Source organism: Triturus cristatus, chromosome 11 (genome assembly GCF_964204655.1).
Source record: "Triturus cristatus chromosome 11, aTriCri1.1, whole genome shotgun sequence".
Lineage (NCBI taxonomy): Eukaryota > Metazoa > Chordata > Amphibia > Caudata > Salamandridae > Triturus > Triturus cristatus.
This window is the reverse complement of record NC_140594.1, coordinates 1,119,093,226-1,119,105,815: the sequence shown is the minus strand read 5'-3', so window position 1 is coordinate 1,119,105,815 and position 12,590 is coordinate 1,119,093,226. Positions and strand designations below refer to the sequence as shown.

Here is a 12,590-nt window from a genome sequence, read left to right as displayed (position 1 = left end):
GAATTTTGGAGAGTTAGGGTGTTTTCTCTCCCTTTTGGATGCACTGTACACTTTTGAACCTTAGTAAATACAGTGTGAATACTATATGAGCGCCTATATACCCTCTACACCTAAACTGAGTGAATCGTGCTCCACTGCAGTCAGCCTGAAACTTTGACGCGGTCCCGGTCATGAGCGACCAGATGTCCTCGGTTGGCTCTTCATGCTTTTAAGCACTAGAAAGCACATTTTAAACATTTGATCTTTGAAAATTCATGTCTCTGGTTCCCTACATTGTTTTTTGACGTTTCAGTATCATTTTAAAGTTAAAAATATTTCCAATTTTTATAAACTGGTGTTGGATTTTGATTGTGTGCTTTGTCTTACTCATTTACTGTTTTGGTGATATTAAATGCTTTACACACCTGTCTCCTAAGTTAAGCCTGACTGTTTGTGAGCCATGCTGCCAAGTGTTGATAAAGGATTAATGTATTGGGGCCAGATGTACGACCATTCAGTTATGAGGGTTGCAAATTTGCGTTTTTTTGCTTCTATCAAAACAGAATGCACTAATGTGTCTCAGACACATTTAGCAATTCCAATGGGGTCACAAATGACCTGCCTCATCAATATTCATGAGAATAGGCTACAATCACAGGGATGGTGGCCTGCTGGGGACAGCAGTCCCCCATGCCTGTGTTTGCTTTTTTAAATAAAGCAACATTTTTCCTTAAATTAAAGGAAAACGGGGTTCATTTAAAAGAAAAAAAGAAAACGTTTTCGACCTTTTTCCATTTGCGGCAAGTTTACCACCAATTTGACATTTGGTGGTAACTTTGATTGTTTTGTGACCACATTTGCAGTCGCAAAACAATCTTACATACCCCTGCAACTAGCTATTAGGAAGGGACACCCTTGACACGCCCCTTCCTATTAGTGACTCACAAACCCTATTTTGCAAGTCGGTAATAGGATACCAGCTCGCAAAATAGGGTTTGTACATCCTACAACCCTTTTAGAAGTCACAAATTTCCCAAATTTCCGTTTTGCGGCCACTAAAAATGGTAGTACATCTGGCCCTAGGAAATTTGACCTTATTTGTGACTGTGGTGTTATTACTGGCTTTATGTAACTACCTACACCTACTAATAAACCACCTTCTAACATTTTGTGCACTGTGGTGGGATGCGATACTTGTGTTTAATGCCACCATACAGCATTTAAGTGAAGATATGTGAAAATTCTACATATTGACCTAGAGTAAAATTGATTTTAAATTTTTTTTACATTTGGACTACTTTTTTTAAAATTACTTTATTTTTAATTTATTCTAAATTGCTCTAATCAATTGGTGCTAACTGCTAACGTTTTTGAGTGACTAAAAACTTAGGAAGACCATGGAGCTTGATGTAACTAGTCTACCCCACTGACTGTGGCTGAGCTTAGGGTGAAGAAGGAGGGATACCAGCCCATTCCAACACCAATAAGGTTGAGCTGGTGCAGTCCCTTAAGGACTGGGCAGGGCTAGACATAACAGAGGAAGCTCTAGAGGTAGAACAGGAGGGGGAATGTGATCCCTCCAACCTAAAAAAGGAGGAGGGTTACCAAGGGTGACCGTCTGTCCACTACTTCAGAAACCAGGGCCCATCCTTTAGCTAGTGAGAGGAGAGGATCTGTGGGATCCACCCAAAAGAAAGCAGAAATGTTCCTCAGAGTTAGAGAATTTGAGGCCCAGTTAGCCTACAAACCCCTGGAGGAAAAGAAGTTGACCCTGACCAAGAAGCAGTGGGCAAGGGAGGAAGAGAAAAGAGATGGTGGTAGCGAAATGTTTGAGATGCCAAGGGGTGGTGATTTTGACCCAAGGCTGCCCAAGGGGGGTGACCCTAAGTACCAGGAGGGAGACGACATAGATAAATGGCTGACAGCATTGAAGACGACCCTTAGAATGAGGAGGGTTAGCTTTCAATACCAGGGTTCACTCCTGTGAGAGTTGATCCCAGCAGCTGTGAGGGATAGGCTCCTGACCCTAGAGGGGGATGCAGCAGAATCCTACTCCCACATGAAACAGTGTCTGATTACAAAGTCTAGTCTCACCTCATAGCAGTAAAGTATGAAGTTCAGGGGCACCCAGAGAGTCAGCACCCAATCTTGGGTGGACTTTGTTGACATCTCAGGAAAGACACTAGAGGGCTGAATACAAGATAACAAAGAAAAAACATATGAGAGGCTCTACAATCTGTTCATGAAGGAGCACTTTTTGAGTAATTGTCCCACAGAAAAGTTATGCCAATATCTGGTAGATTCAAAGCTTTCTAGCCCTAGAGAGCTGGCTCGGAAAGCTGATGAGCGGGTAAGGACAAGAGTATGCAAGAAGTCCAAGGGGGAAACTGCAAGAAGGGGGTATATTAGACCCACAAAACCCTAAAGAGAGAGATGGTAAGCCCACCAAGGAGACTCCCTCAGTACACCAGAAACCTAAAAAGAAGGATATCAAAATCCTATCCCAACTCTGACAAGCAGATTCTTAAAAATTCTTTGAGAACAAGGTTTGCTTCGACTTTCAGCAACCAAGTCACTTCAGCAGTGACCCCACCTGTTCCAAAAAGGTGGTTAGCACTGGGCTGCCAGTGTATCCATAAAGGAGAACACCTCAGGTAAGGAGGCTCTTTTAGTATTTTGCTGGTAGGCAGGTTCAAGCTGGTACTCTCTGAGGATGGGAGTTGGCACTTATACCCCATTCAGGTGAATGGGATCCCTGTCACTGTCCTGAGAGACACATGCACCCGTCACACCATGGAGGTTGACAGGTTTGTGCTCTCAGATCAGTATGTGCCAGGAGAGACAAAAAGAGTAAGGGTAGTCTCAGGTGAGATTACAACCAAACCTGTAACTAAGGTGCCCCTGGAAAGGGAGGGTACCCTTAGCTGGTATAAGTAGGTAGTCTTATAGGAAATATTTTTAACTTTAAAGTGCCACCAAATTGGCAAAACTCCAACGTAGAGAACCAGAGATATGAATTGCTAAAGACTAAATGTAAAAATGTGCTTTCTAGTGCTTAAAAGCAAAAAGTACCAACCGGGGACATCTGGTCGTGCTTGACCGGGACCAAGTCAAAGGTTCAGGCCAACCACAGCAAGCAGGCATGTTATAAATAATGAGAATGACATGAAAATGTCTAACATCGTTAAAATGCCATCTAGAACCTAACACCCTAAGAGAGCACCAAAGGAAGAGAAAATTGCAGTCTAGAGTTTCTTAGAGGGGAAGAGACGTACTGCGTACCTTGTTGAAAGCAAAGGCTGTCTTTATCAGCAGAGACATGAAGACAGTGTTCCCTGCGAAGGGCAAACACACACTGCTGTCTTCCTCCTGGACTCAGCTTTATCGGCTTCAGCCAAGATGTAGCATCTGAGAAGTGTGCTGGCAGTATGTTCAGGTCACCTCTGGCAGAATCTTGTGCAATAATCTGGGCGAACGACTCTCCTGACAAGTGGTCAATTGGCAGTCTGAAATACTTAATCTTACCAGAAATTGGAATTTCTTACATAAATTTAGAATGTCTGACATAGATTATGTGCTTCAGAGGTGTCCCCCCAGATGTTTCCTTATGGAGATATAAAGTAAAAGGACGTCAATTCAGACAACGCTATTTCAGCTAAATGTCTATTTTTTATTCTAACTGAACCTTGACCTGGTGAAGAATAGAAGTTTGACCCAGGCTTATGTCTCATCAAGTGTTACATCTGTGTCATTAGTTGAATAACTTGATGATTTCATAAGGTCAGATGACAGACATGACAATGATTCTGCATAAATCGTGAAAGACGGCAGCTTCCATTGTTTAAGATTTAAAAGATGGCGACTTCCATTATCCAAGATTGAGTCAGGCCTACATAAAAAAAGAGTTGGACCGTAGGGGCCTTACATCAGTCAATTACAATAAATATATAACCTCAACTAAAACTAATACCATAACACTCAACAGTTAGACAGTCAACTGTAGGTCATTCAGGCTGCATTATAATTCCCTTTGACTGCTTGACACTCCTACACATACACCTAAGACAAACCTGCTGAGGGTCATAGCCATCAGTCTGCATTATACGTGTCCATAGTAATAAACCCCCCATTACCTATTGATCAGGCAAGGAATAACTGAGGGGATCTGCTGCACACCGCAGGCCAGCAATGGACTATAATTTAGTCCAACACTGCAGGTCCCGACTAGCAACATACCACAGCCACTTCCTGACATCTCGCAGTGACTATCTCATTTGAAATGACACCAACAAAGGCCACCCCAGCAGATTTCTCCACCACTTCTTCCTTTAACCTACGCCTGCTCAGGACTATAAAGAGGTAAATGATATATCTCACAATGGACAGCCCAGTACATTAGCCAGCTAAGTAGACTATGGACATAGGAAATACTAAAAAGGGATCTTCAGAGCTACTCAATGCTGCCAGCTTACTGAAATCCATAAACTAAGCACCTGTTTCTCACACTTCTTCATCCATCACACTGCTATGTGCTGCATCCCATAACATGATAACCGCATCTCAGTGGTCATCACGCACAACATGGAATACTTCCCACACAGAATCAAAACAAAAGACAACACATTTCCATCCAAACACAGCACACAGTATTGAGTGCTACCCAAGTAAGCAAGAACTTCAACGCCCCAAATGCTGTAGTAAGTGTTTTATAAATCTTGCAGAACAATACAGTACATTGCAAGAAGTAACTAGGGGTCGAAACTGAGATACCATTTTAAAGCTACATCCGTGATGTATTCATTATTGGGCATTGGGGTGAGTCTGAGGAGGTAGCAACAAATTGCTGAAGTGAGGGAAAAACAGTGAAATAAGAACTAAATAATTTTTTTACCAGGCATTTCCTGGGATGGCTGGAGCCACTTGCGCCCTACACACTTTCTCCTGCTGGCCAGGATTCACTGCACAGCCTCAGTGATAGCCTGAAGCGAGGAATAGGGAGGATGATGAAGAGAGAAGAGAGAGATGCCAAGAATGGATAGAGGGGAGGAGGTGAACAGGAAGGGTTTAAACATGTTTCCCTGAGCTGCCTGTGGCTCACAGTCTGGCCCTGTAGAATCCATCACACACCCAATGTTGTTTTATTCATCTCTATGAAGATTAGTTCGAAATGATTTTTAGGGAGGGGTTATGGGCACCTGGGACTATTGGTCCAAAGAAGTGGGGCAGATCAAAACTCGTAACGCCACAGGTTTTTGGTAACAAAAAGTTATTACTGCAGTTTTGATTGTCGTGCAAACATTAGGGGAATTACGCTTCTCCACTGGATTAAATTGTAACACCATAGGTAAACTACAATTGCAGTACATTTAAGGGCTTTTAACTTTACATATTTTACGTGGCGTGTAGAAGTTGGGGTGTGTGAATTTGAATAGCTTGTTCTAGGAAAATTCCAGAAACTTCCTTGAAGATTCAGTAAAATTACCTTTTTGTAGTGAAAAGCGGGTTGGCAGTATCTATTGTCATTATGTTTTTTTAACTCAAATGAGAATCTCACTTAAAAAAGCATTTGAGGATACAGGCGTTGAGCTAAAAATGGCATCGAAATTTTGCATTTGAACAAGTCTCCTAGTAGTTCACAAAACCTTTTTATGTAAGCTGGACGCTTGAATAAAAAAAGTTATCTAAAGATTAAAGGCCAATAAAATAGTTACAGATTATTTTGCAACTGTTTTTAGCACTTCATCTTGTGCTTATGAACTGTGATTTAATGCTGTAGGTTTCAGTGCAATCTATGTTCTATTAAGTAGGACTACTTTTCCATTCATCATTTGAATTCATGCTCACTGCAATTCTTCTTTATTACAATTATAGTGATGTTTTAAAGCATTCAACAGCTAAACCTGCTTCTTCTCCTCCCAACCAGGACTCTGGAGATGCCAACTCTACTTTTAACCAAGACAACTTGGAACGAATTTTACGTGACCTGTTTGGGGCTGGTATTGAGACCACAACAACTACTCTTCGATGGGCACTCCTTCACATGATGACTCAACCAGACATCCAAGGTGAGGGCCTCGTAGTGTCCGCGCTCCTATGCCGCTTGACGCTGAATGTTTAGATCCCTTCCCACTAATCATTATTACACCCGATCGTCTACTTTCAGAAGATATGGCTCCAACCCAAAAGAGACCTATATTTTGCCCCAGATCTGGGCTCCTCATCCCAGTGTCTGTATGTTCCTCATTGTTGTCTCACAGATCTGAAGTACCCCTTGATGCTTCATTTTCCAGTACAATACAATACAATACAATACATTTGTAGAGTGCACAGCAATGGCCGAAGAAGTGTGCCGGCGGAAAGAGCACCTTTAACTACAGTGATCCTAAATTACGTCAAAGCTTGAGTCGGGCTGCTTTTCAGACTGAGAGGGAGGGCATTCCACAACTTCGAGGCCAGGAAAACAAATGATGTACCATCTTTTCTTGCCTTGTGAATGTGCGGGAGTTTGCGAAGTTTCAGATTATTGGATCTCAGTGATCGTGCCTGGGCATAGGGTTTGAAGTGGCGCCTGAGGTAAAGAGGACCTTTGTGGGTGTTTAGGGTTTAAAGCTTTAGACACCTTGCCCTCACCCAACTAGTGGGTGAGGGAAATGTTAGCCATTTGATGAGGAAGAGCAGATACAGAGCAATGAGTATCACTGACAAGTAATCTAGACTTCTCCCTCCCTCTTCTTTGTATCTGCTTACCACAATGATGAGACAATAGTACTGAAACACCAACAATACAGTACTGACATCTTTACAATGAAACAACTGTGTTCTATTGTGCCAAATACAATTACTTAAATGCTATTGAGATGTCCTAAAGGACTGACACCCCACCACAGCTTTCTGTAGATGCATATCATTTGAGCACTTAAGAAATAGTGAAAGTCAGATGTCCACAATAATATCCTGCAAATGTGTAACCCAAAAAGCCCTCCATACGTCATTCAAGAGGCTGCTGCCCTTTGGAAAAGCCCAGCACCATTTTTGTTTTTGACAAGCGTCCCATGGACCAAAGTATATATTTCTCTTTGTGTTGACCAATTCTCCACAGAAAGTGATAATCCTTTCTTAGAACTTACTCTAAGTGCTCAGTGTATTGCAGGGTTATCCATCTGCGGAATGTGTTGACCCACATAGTCCTATTTTTGGATTCATTATCCTCCAAACAGTAGTGACAGGACTTGGAGTTTGTCATTTTCTCCCCTGCCATCTGCCAGTTTTGCTAGGTTCTTCATTTCTTTTCTTTATCTGAGTTGCAATTAGACCAAAAAGTAGTTTATTTGATCATGGTGTGTGGATTTAACAACAAACAAAAGCCTTCAATAAGTATAAAGATGAAAGAGGCAGACTTTTACAACCGTCTTCAGGATTGACAAAATGCCTTGTTCGCTACCTATTGGACGTTAGAGTAGCAACTGGTAAACCCTAGTGGAGCCCTTCTTTGGGGGGCATTACAAGTGATTGATCACCTTTACAAGATACATGGGCTTGGTGTACGGTTTTCCAGATGGTACCCTATTTATGAGGGTGCCAGAGGACATTACCTCTGCCATCCTGACTGACTTCTCGCAGTCAAATGTGAGAAAACTACCAGACCTGCAGACATCTCTGTTCCATGAAGAGAACTGCTGTCACAGTTGTTCCGGTCAAGGTACAATACATTTGGCTGGAGGTCCATCATTTCTTTTGATGTCAGTCGACCACACTTTTACTATTTCTTATCAGAAACAAACTCCTGAAGTGTCAGTTTGTTTCCGGAAAACACAACACCAATGACCCACACACCCTGGAGTTTTCTCCTAAGGTGTGTGGGTCATTAAGTTTTATCATTGTTCCTCACTGTCAGGTTTTTCCTTGTGGGGACAGACAGAAACAAAAACATTTCCCCATCCAGCCTGCATAGAGTGAGCAGTGTAATGCCCTTCCACTGACAATATCTACTCTGTGGGCTGTTGGGGAAGTTGTCTATTGATGGGGCCAAAAGAACTCTATTGATGAAAACGTACGGTCCCTAAATATCTCTAAATGATGTGGTCAGACCGAGGGTTTGGCGGATGGTGTACTCTGTCTGGCTGTTGAACAGCCTCTGATATTGCTTTTAATTAACCCTGCTTCTGGAGCCCTACCCTTTCAATTTCCAGAACCGTTATTGGAGTTTTATTAGAGTGTGCTTCATAGGTTATCCACTTCGGAGCAGGAAATCAAAACTCCATCTTAAAATGAAATCATCACTTTTATAATGATCTTTTATGCTGCATTTTTGCCCCATGTGCACTAATATCAACTACCTGAATATAAATCTAATGATCTGTAAAGATGGCATAAACAAAACACAGAGCAGTGCTGTTTTTCCAGATGCAAATAGATCTACTATTGGGCACTCAAACCACCAACATATGCCCCTGAATATATGGCAGGAGAAAGGGACACCTTCAGATGTGAGAAATAACCACTTCTTGGTGGCCTGAGCAAGGATAAACTGGACAACAGAGAAATCAAATTAACTTCTGGCCACTAAAAGATCTGAGCAGCTAATAGGGCCAATATGTGGGATCACCTCCCAGCTTGCCTGTTTGTATGCACTTCCGCAGTTGCATTGCCATTCCTGATCAATGCAACTTGTCCAAAAATGTGCTATACAAAATATATTGGGAAAACATGCTGACTGTATGTTCACTTAAGTCGGACAACATGTGACTATGCACAGCAAGTTATCTTCCTGGGACTTTGTAAGGTTCCATAACAGAGGAGTTAAATTGACTCTTCCCTTTGTGTTTGGTCTATACCCTCACCACTGGATCACAAAATATGGCTGCAAATATATGCCATTTCGCCATGAACCTGAATCTTGCTACCGTCTTTGGACCTTTTGTGTAGTCTTCGCACGATTAATCTGTCATTTATGAAACCTTGCCAACAGTAGGAATGTTACTCCCACATCTGTCCATCATGCTATCCCAATGGTGAGTCAGCACCAAGTGGAACTTCTTTTAGTTTAGCAGAATGTTATGCTTTCCTGGTATTGCACATACACCTAGTGCGTAGAAGGATGATTAGATCACAAAAAGAGTGTGATTCAGCCCACTTTTGAGGTCTCATACTCCATTTAGGGGCCAATGGGCCACAGCCAAGGTGGTTGAAGCCATTTGCCACTAGGGTACAATGGTATGTCTATCTGTGACTCTGCACATCTGGCCAAGTACATCCATTCCACACTTGACTTTCAAGGTAGTGTACATGAGCAGTTAAAGGCTGCTAAGGGAAGTAGCGTCAGGGAAAGAGCTAAGAGCTCAACAGTCCGTCAACAGAAAGAATAACGTATTGTCCAGTCCAGTGATTATCTTGTGAATTAAAAGAAGGCACTTTATTCTTTCAGTATAATTCAATACTACACAGAGCAATTAGGGGAATTTGACACAAAGCGGTGCTCCTATTTAGAGCAGCTCTCATTTTGGCAGATTTGGCTTTTGTTAGCTGGGTGCAAACAGTATGCTGGAATGGCAGGTGTGACATCCAAGCCACTCTTAATCTTATCAATGTCTTTAGCCTGCAGGATGATCAGAGCACAGACCTCTGCAGCAATGAGGCATTCTAACTCAAACAGTGGTAAGGCTGCAGCAGTCTTTCAGTCAGGGCAGACTACTAATCACACCCAATGTGTGATTCTGGCAGACGTTTTAAATGTGGTTCACAAAAAGAACCATTGAGGGATACAAGGAGAGCCCCTTCCACACAAAATGGGTGTGCCTATCTGTGCTTCATTGTAATCCATCCGTGGTAACACAGCAGTTCTTAGAGTTCTCTTCAGGGCACTCCCATCATTGGTCATGTTCCACTTGGGCCTGGGGCAGAGTTGGGTGATGTGGATACACTGTTATCATTTTTCAGACTGATATGGATCCAATGTGTAAGGATTCAAAACCAGCTTGGGGTGGTTCTTCTTAAAATGTAATTGTCTGGCTGTTCCTCAGACCCAGCTTTTGTGCTACATGGGAACTCAAACAGCAGGTGGCAATGAGTCTGACTCCAAGCAGAATTATCCAAAACAAGGGCGTCATAAAGTACAAGGTCTGTAACGGACTGTTATCCGCCTCCCTAAAGCAGTAATCAGGCACAGATAGAAGGACAGCCCCTGCCTACAAACATCCTCACCTTGAACAACATAAATTCAGTCTCACCCTCACCCCAACTATCTGCTAAATGGAAGTGCTCAGGAAAAAACAAATCAGTTTCAATTTTCTAACAAAGACCTCTTTGAACTTCATAGGAGAGTCCTCTTTCTCTCAGTTTTGATTCAGTGTCTGGGTCTCACCCGTTCAGCCACAGGAATGCCGTCAATACACTTCCACTGACGTATCTCTTGGTACTCTCTTGAGGGCTCACATAACATGATGATTCTACTCTAATGGACTAGAAGATATGTGAGATGATTACCAGTTTTTTTTCTCTAGAGCCTCTGGCATTCACTAGTTAAAAGCAGACACCCCAATGTTAAAAGGATGTTACCAGGTAGAACTGGCCTTTCTCTGTTTAGAGCATGCACATTCCAGTTGATGCATCTTCAATGAGAGGAATTTCCTTATTGAACCTCAGGTTGTCCTTTTTGAGGAAATCCTAGAGGGGATATTTTTAGTCCCTACTGAGAGGCCAAGGCACATTTCTTCCATTAAGCAGTCTGTAGAAGAGGGCGTTTCTTCTCTGGTTGGATTAGGCAACAAGTAACCACCTCTGTGCACCATCTCCACAGTGTTCTGTCATTGCTGGGGCAACAAAACTAGAGGTGCTCTTCAGGTCTTTGGCAACTTCATGTGACCCATGAAGTAGGTCTGACCACGGAGATGCAGTGGTTCGTCGCTATCCTGCTCCTCCTTATGGAGCTTGATCACAGCACCGGCAGTCATGCAACAAACAGAAGATGATATCCTTTGATCATACTGTGCGCTTGTACTGCTAACCTTCACATTCCCCTACCCCTACACTACTCTTCTTCTATTTTCTCCCCATGCCGTTGGGTGTCCAGAGTTCTCTCTGCCCCCATTATACAAGCTTGATTGCGTTCATTTGTCCATGCCGTGGCTTTCTCTTATGGTTACCTCATCTATGTTAAGGAACTGTTCATGTGTGTTTCCATCCCCAATCTCTATTTTTGAACGTTTGTATCCTATATCTCAAGATCTTTTGTTTACTCATGTGTACAAAATATACATTTTTCTCTACCTTAAATAAAGCTTACTGACACCCAGGGCATAAATAAATGTATATATATATATATTGCCAAATATATTACAAATGTTTAGCAATCTGAAAAACAGTTAGTATTTTGTTCTTTTCTATATCTCTTACATTTTCATGAACGCCTTCATGTCCTTAAACCTAGTAAAAGCATTCGACTGCAGTACTCTATAATAGGTAGTGTGGACCTTTGAGTGAAAGGATGGGGGCAAGATGCTGCTCTAGAATTAACCATGGACACATTGTTATAACGTTTATTCAGTTTGTGTCTGGCCTATCATGAATTATCCTTAAGTGCTTATGAGTTTTTCTGACAGTAAAGTATAATTGTCTGTCCCCAGAGAAAGTCCAGAAGAAATTGGATGCTGTCCTTGGAGAAAAGGAGACAGTCCAATATGAGGACCAGAAGAGGCTTCCATACACCAATGCTGTCATTCATGAAATTCAGCGCATTAGCAGCGTTCAATCAGTCGGTGTCAGTAGGCAGCTTTTAAAGGACACTTCTTTGGAAGGATTCCACCTGAAGAAGGTACAAACCTACCCATGAAGGCAGAGCAGCTGCCCTAATTGTCCCATCCCACAAGTAGTTCTACTCTCTTAGTTCAGTCTAATACAGTTCTGAGTGCACCTGGCATGTTAGGAGAAATGGGGAATATCCCGAATCCCCAGAGATTTCACAATTTGTCTAATTACAGGATTAAAAGTGTTGAGATACTGGTTATGAGCTACCTTTCACGGAAAATATATGAAGAAAAATTGGGTTTGTGTCACTTGGACAGAGGAAGTTGGCACACCTCTCTTGTTTGATGGTATTTCATCTTCATTATTTAAACTCTCTTGCCCCACAGCCATAGCTTCGAACCTTGGAATGGGGGAACCAGGTTTAAGTCCTCACGTCAGCTCAACATTGAAGTGGGGACTTAAGCATGCTCAATCTGCATGTCAGAATCTTTTACTTTTGCTGATATTTGAAAACTGCCAGAAAATATGTCCTAGCTTTTTAGAGCACTAACCATAATTTCTATCTCATCTGTAGGAAATGATTTCAGTTTTACAGGTGCTATTGTATCATGGGGGCATTCGGTTCGCCACAGATTTGTCATAAATGCAGAATGTTAGCTTTCTAGTTGTTCATTATAACACTGCAGGGAAGCTGCAGTGGAACACTGAGGAACATACTCGCAGCATGCTACTGGTTTTAGAAGTACATGTTTCACTCACCATACCAGAATTCTTTTCTGAAACTGATGAGGATGACATCTGAGAATTTATTGAAAATACTTCATCATTTTAGCTTTTTATAACACTAAGCATAATTTCTGCGACAAATG

General features: G+C 42.1%; 1 protein-coding gene across 1 annotated transcript in view; it reads left to right on the top strand.

Annotated features, from left to right (window-relative positions):
• Window positions 1-12,590, top strand: part of LOC146786146 (cytochrome P450 2J2-like) — a 281,239-nt gene that overhangs the window by 251,375 nt on the left and 17,274 nt on the right. Inside the window, exons 6-7 of the mRNA XM_085635650.1 lie at window positions 5,903-6,044; window positions 11,601-11,788. Of these exons, the coding sequence (XP_085491776.1) occupies window positions 5,903-6,044; window positions 11,601-11,788 (330 nt within the window). The remainder of the gene's footprint in view (window positions 1-5,902; window positions 6,045-11,600; window positions 11,789-12,590) is intronic.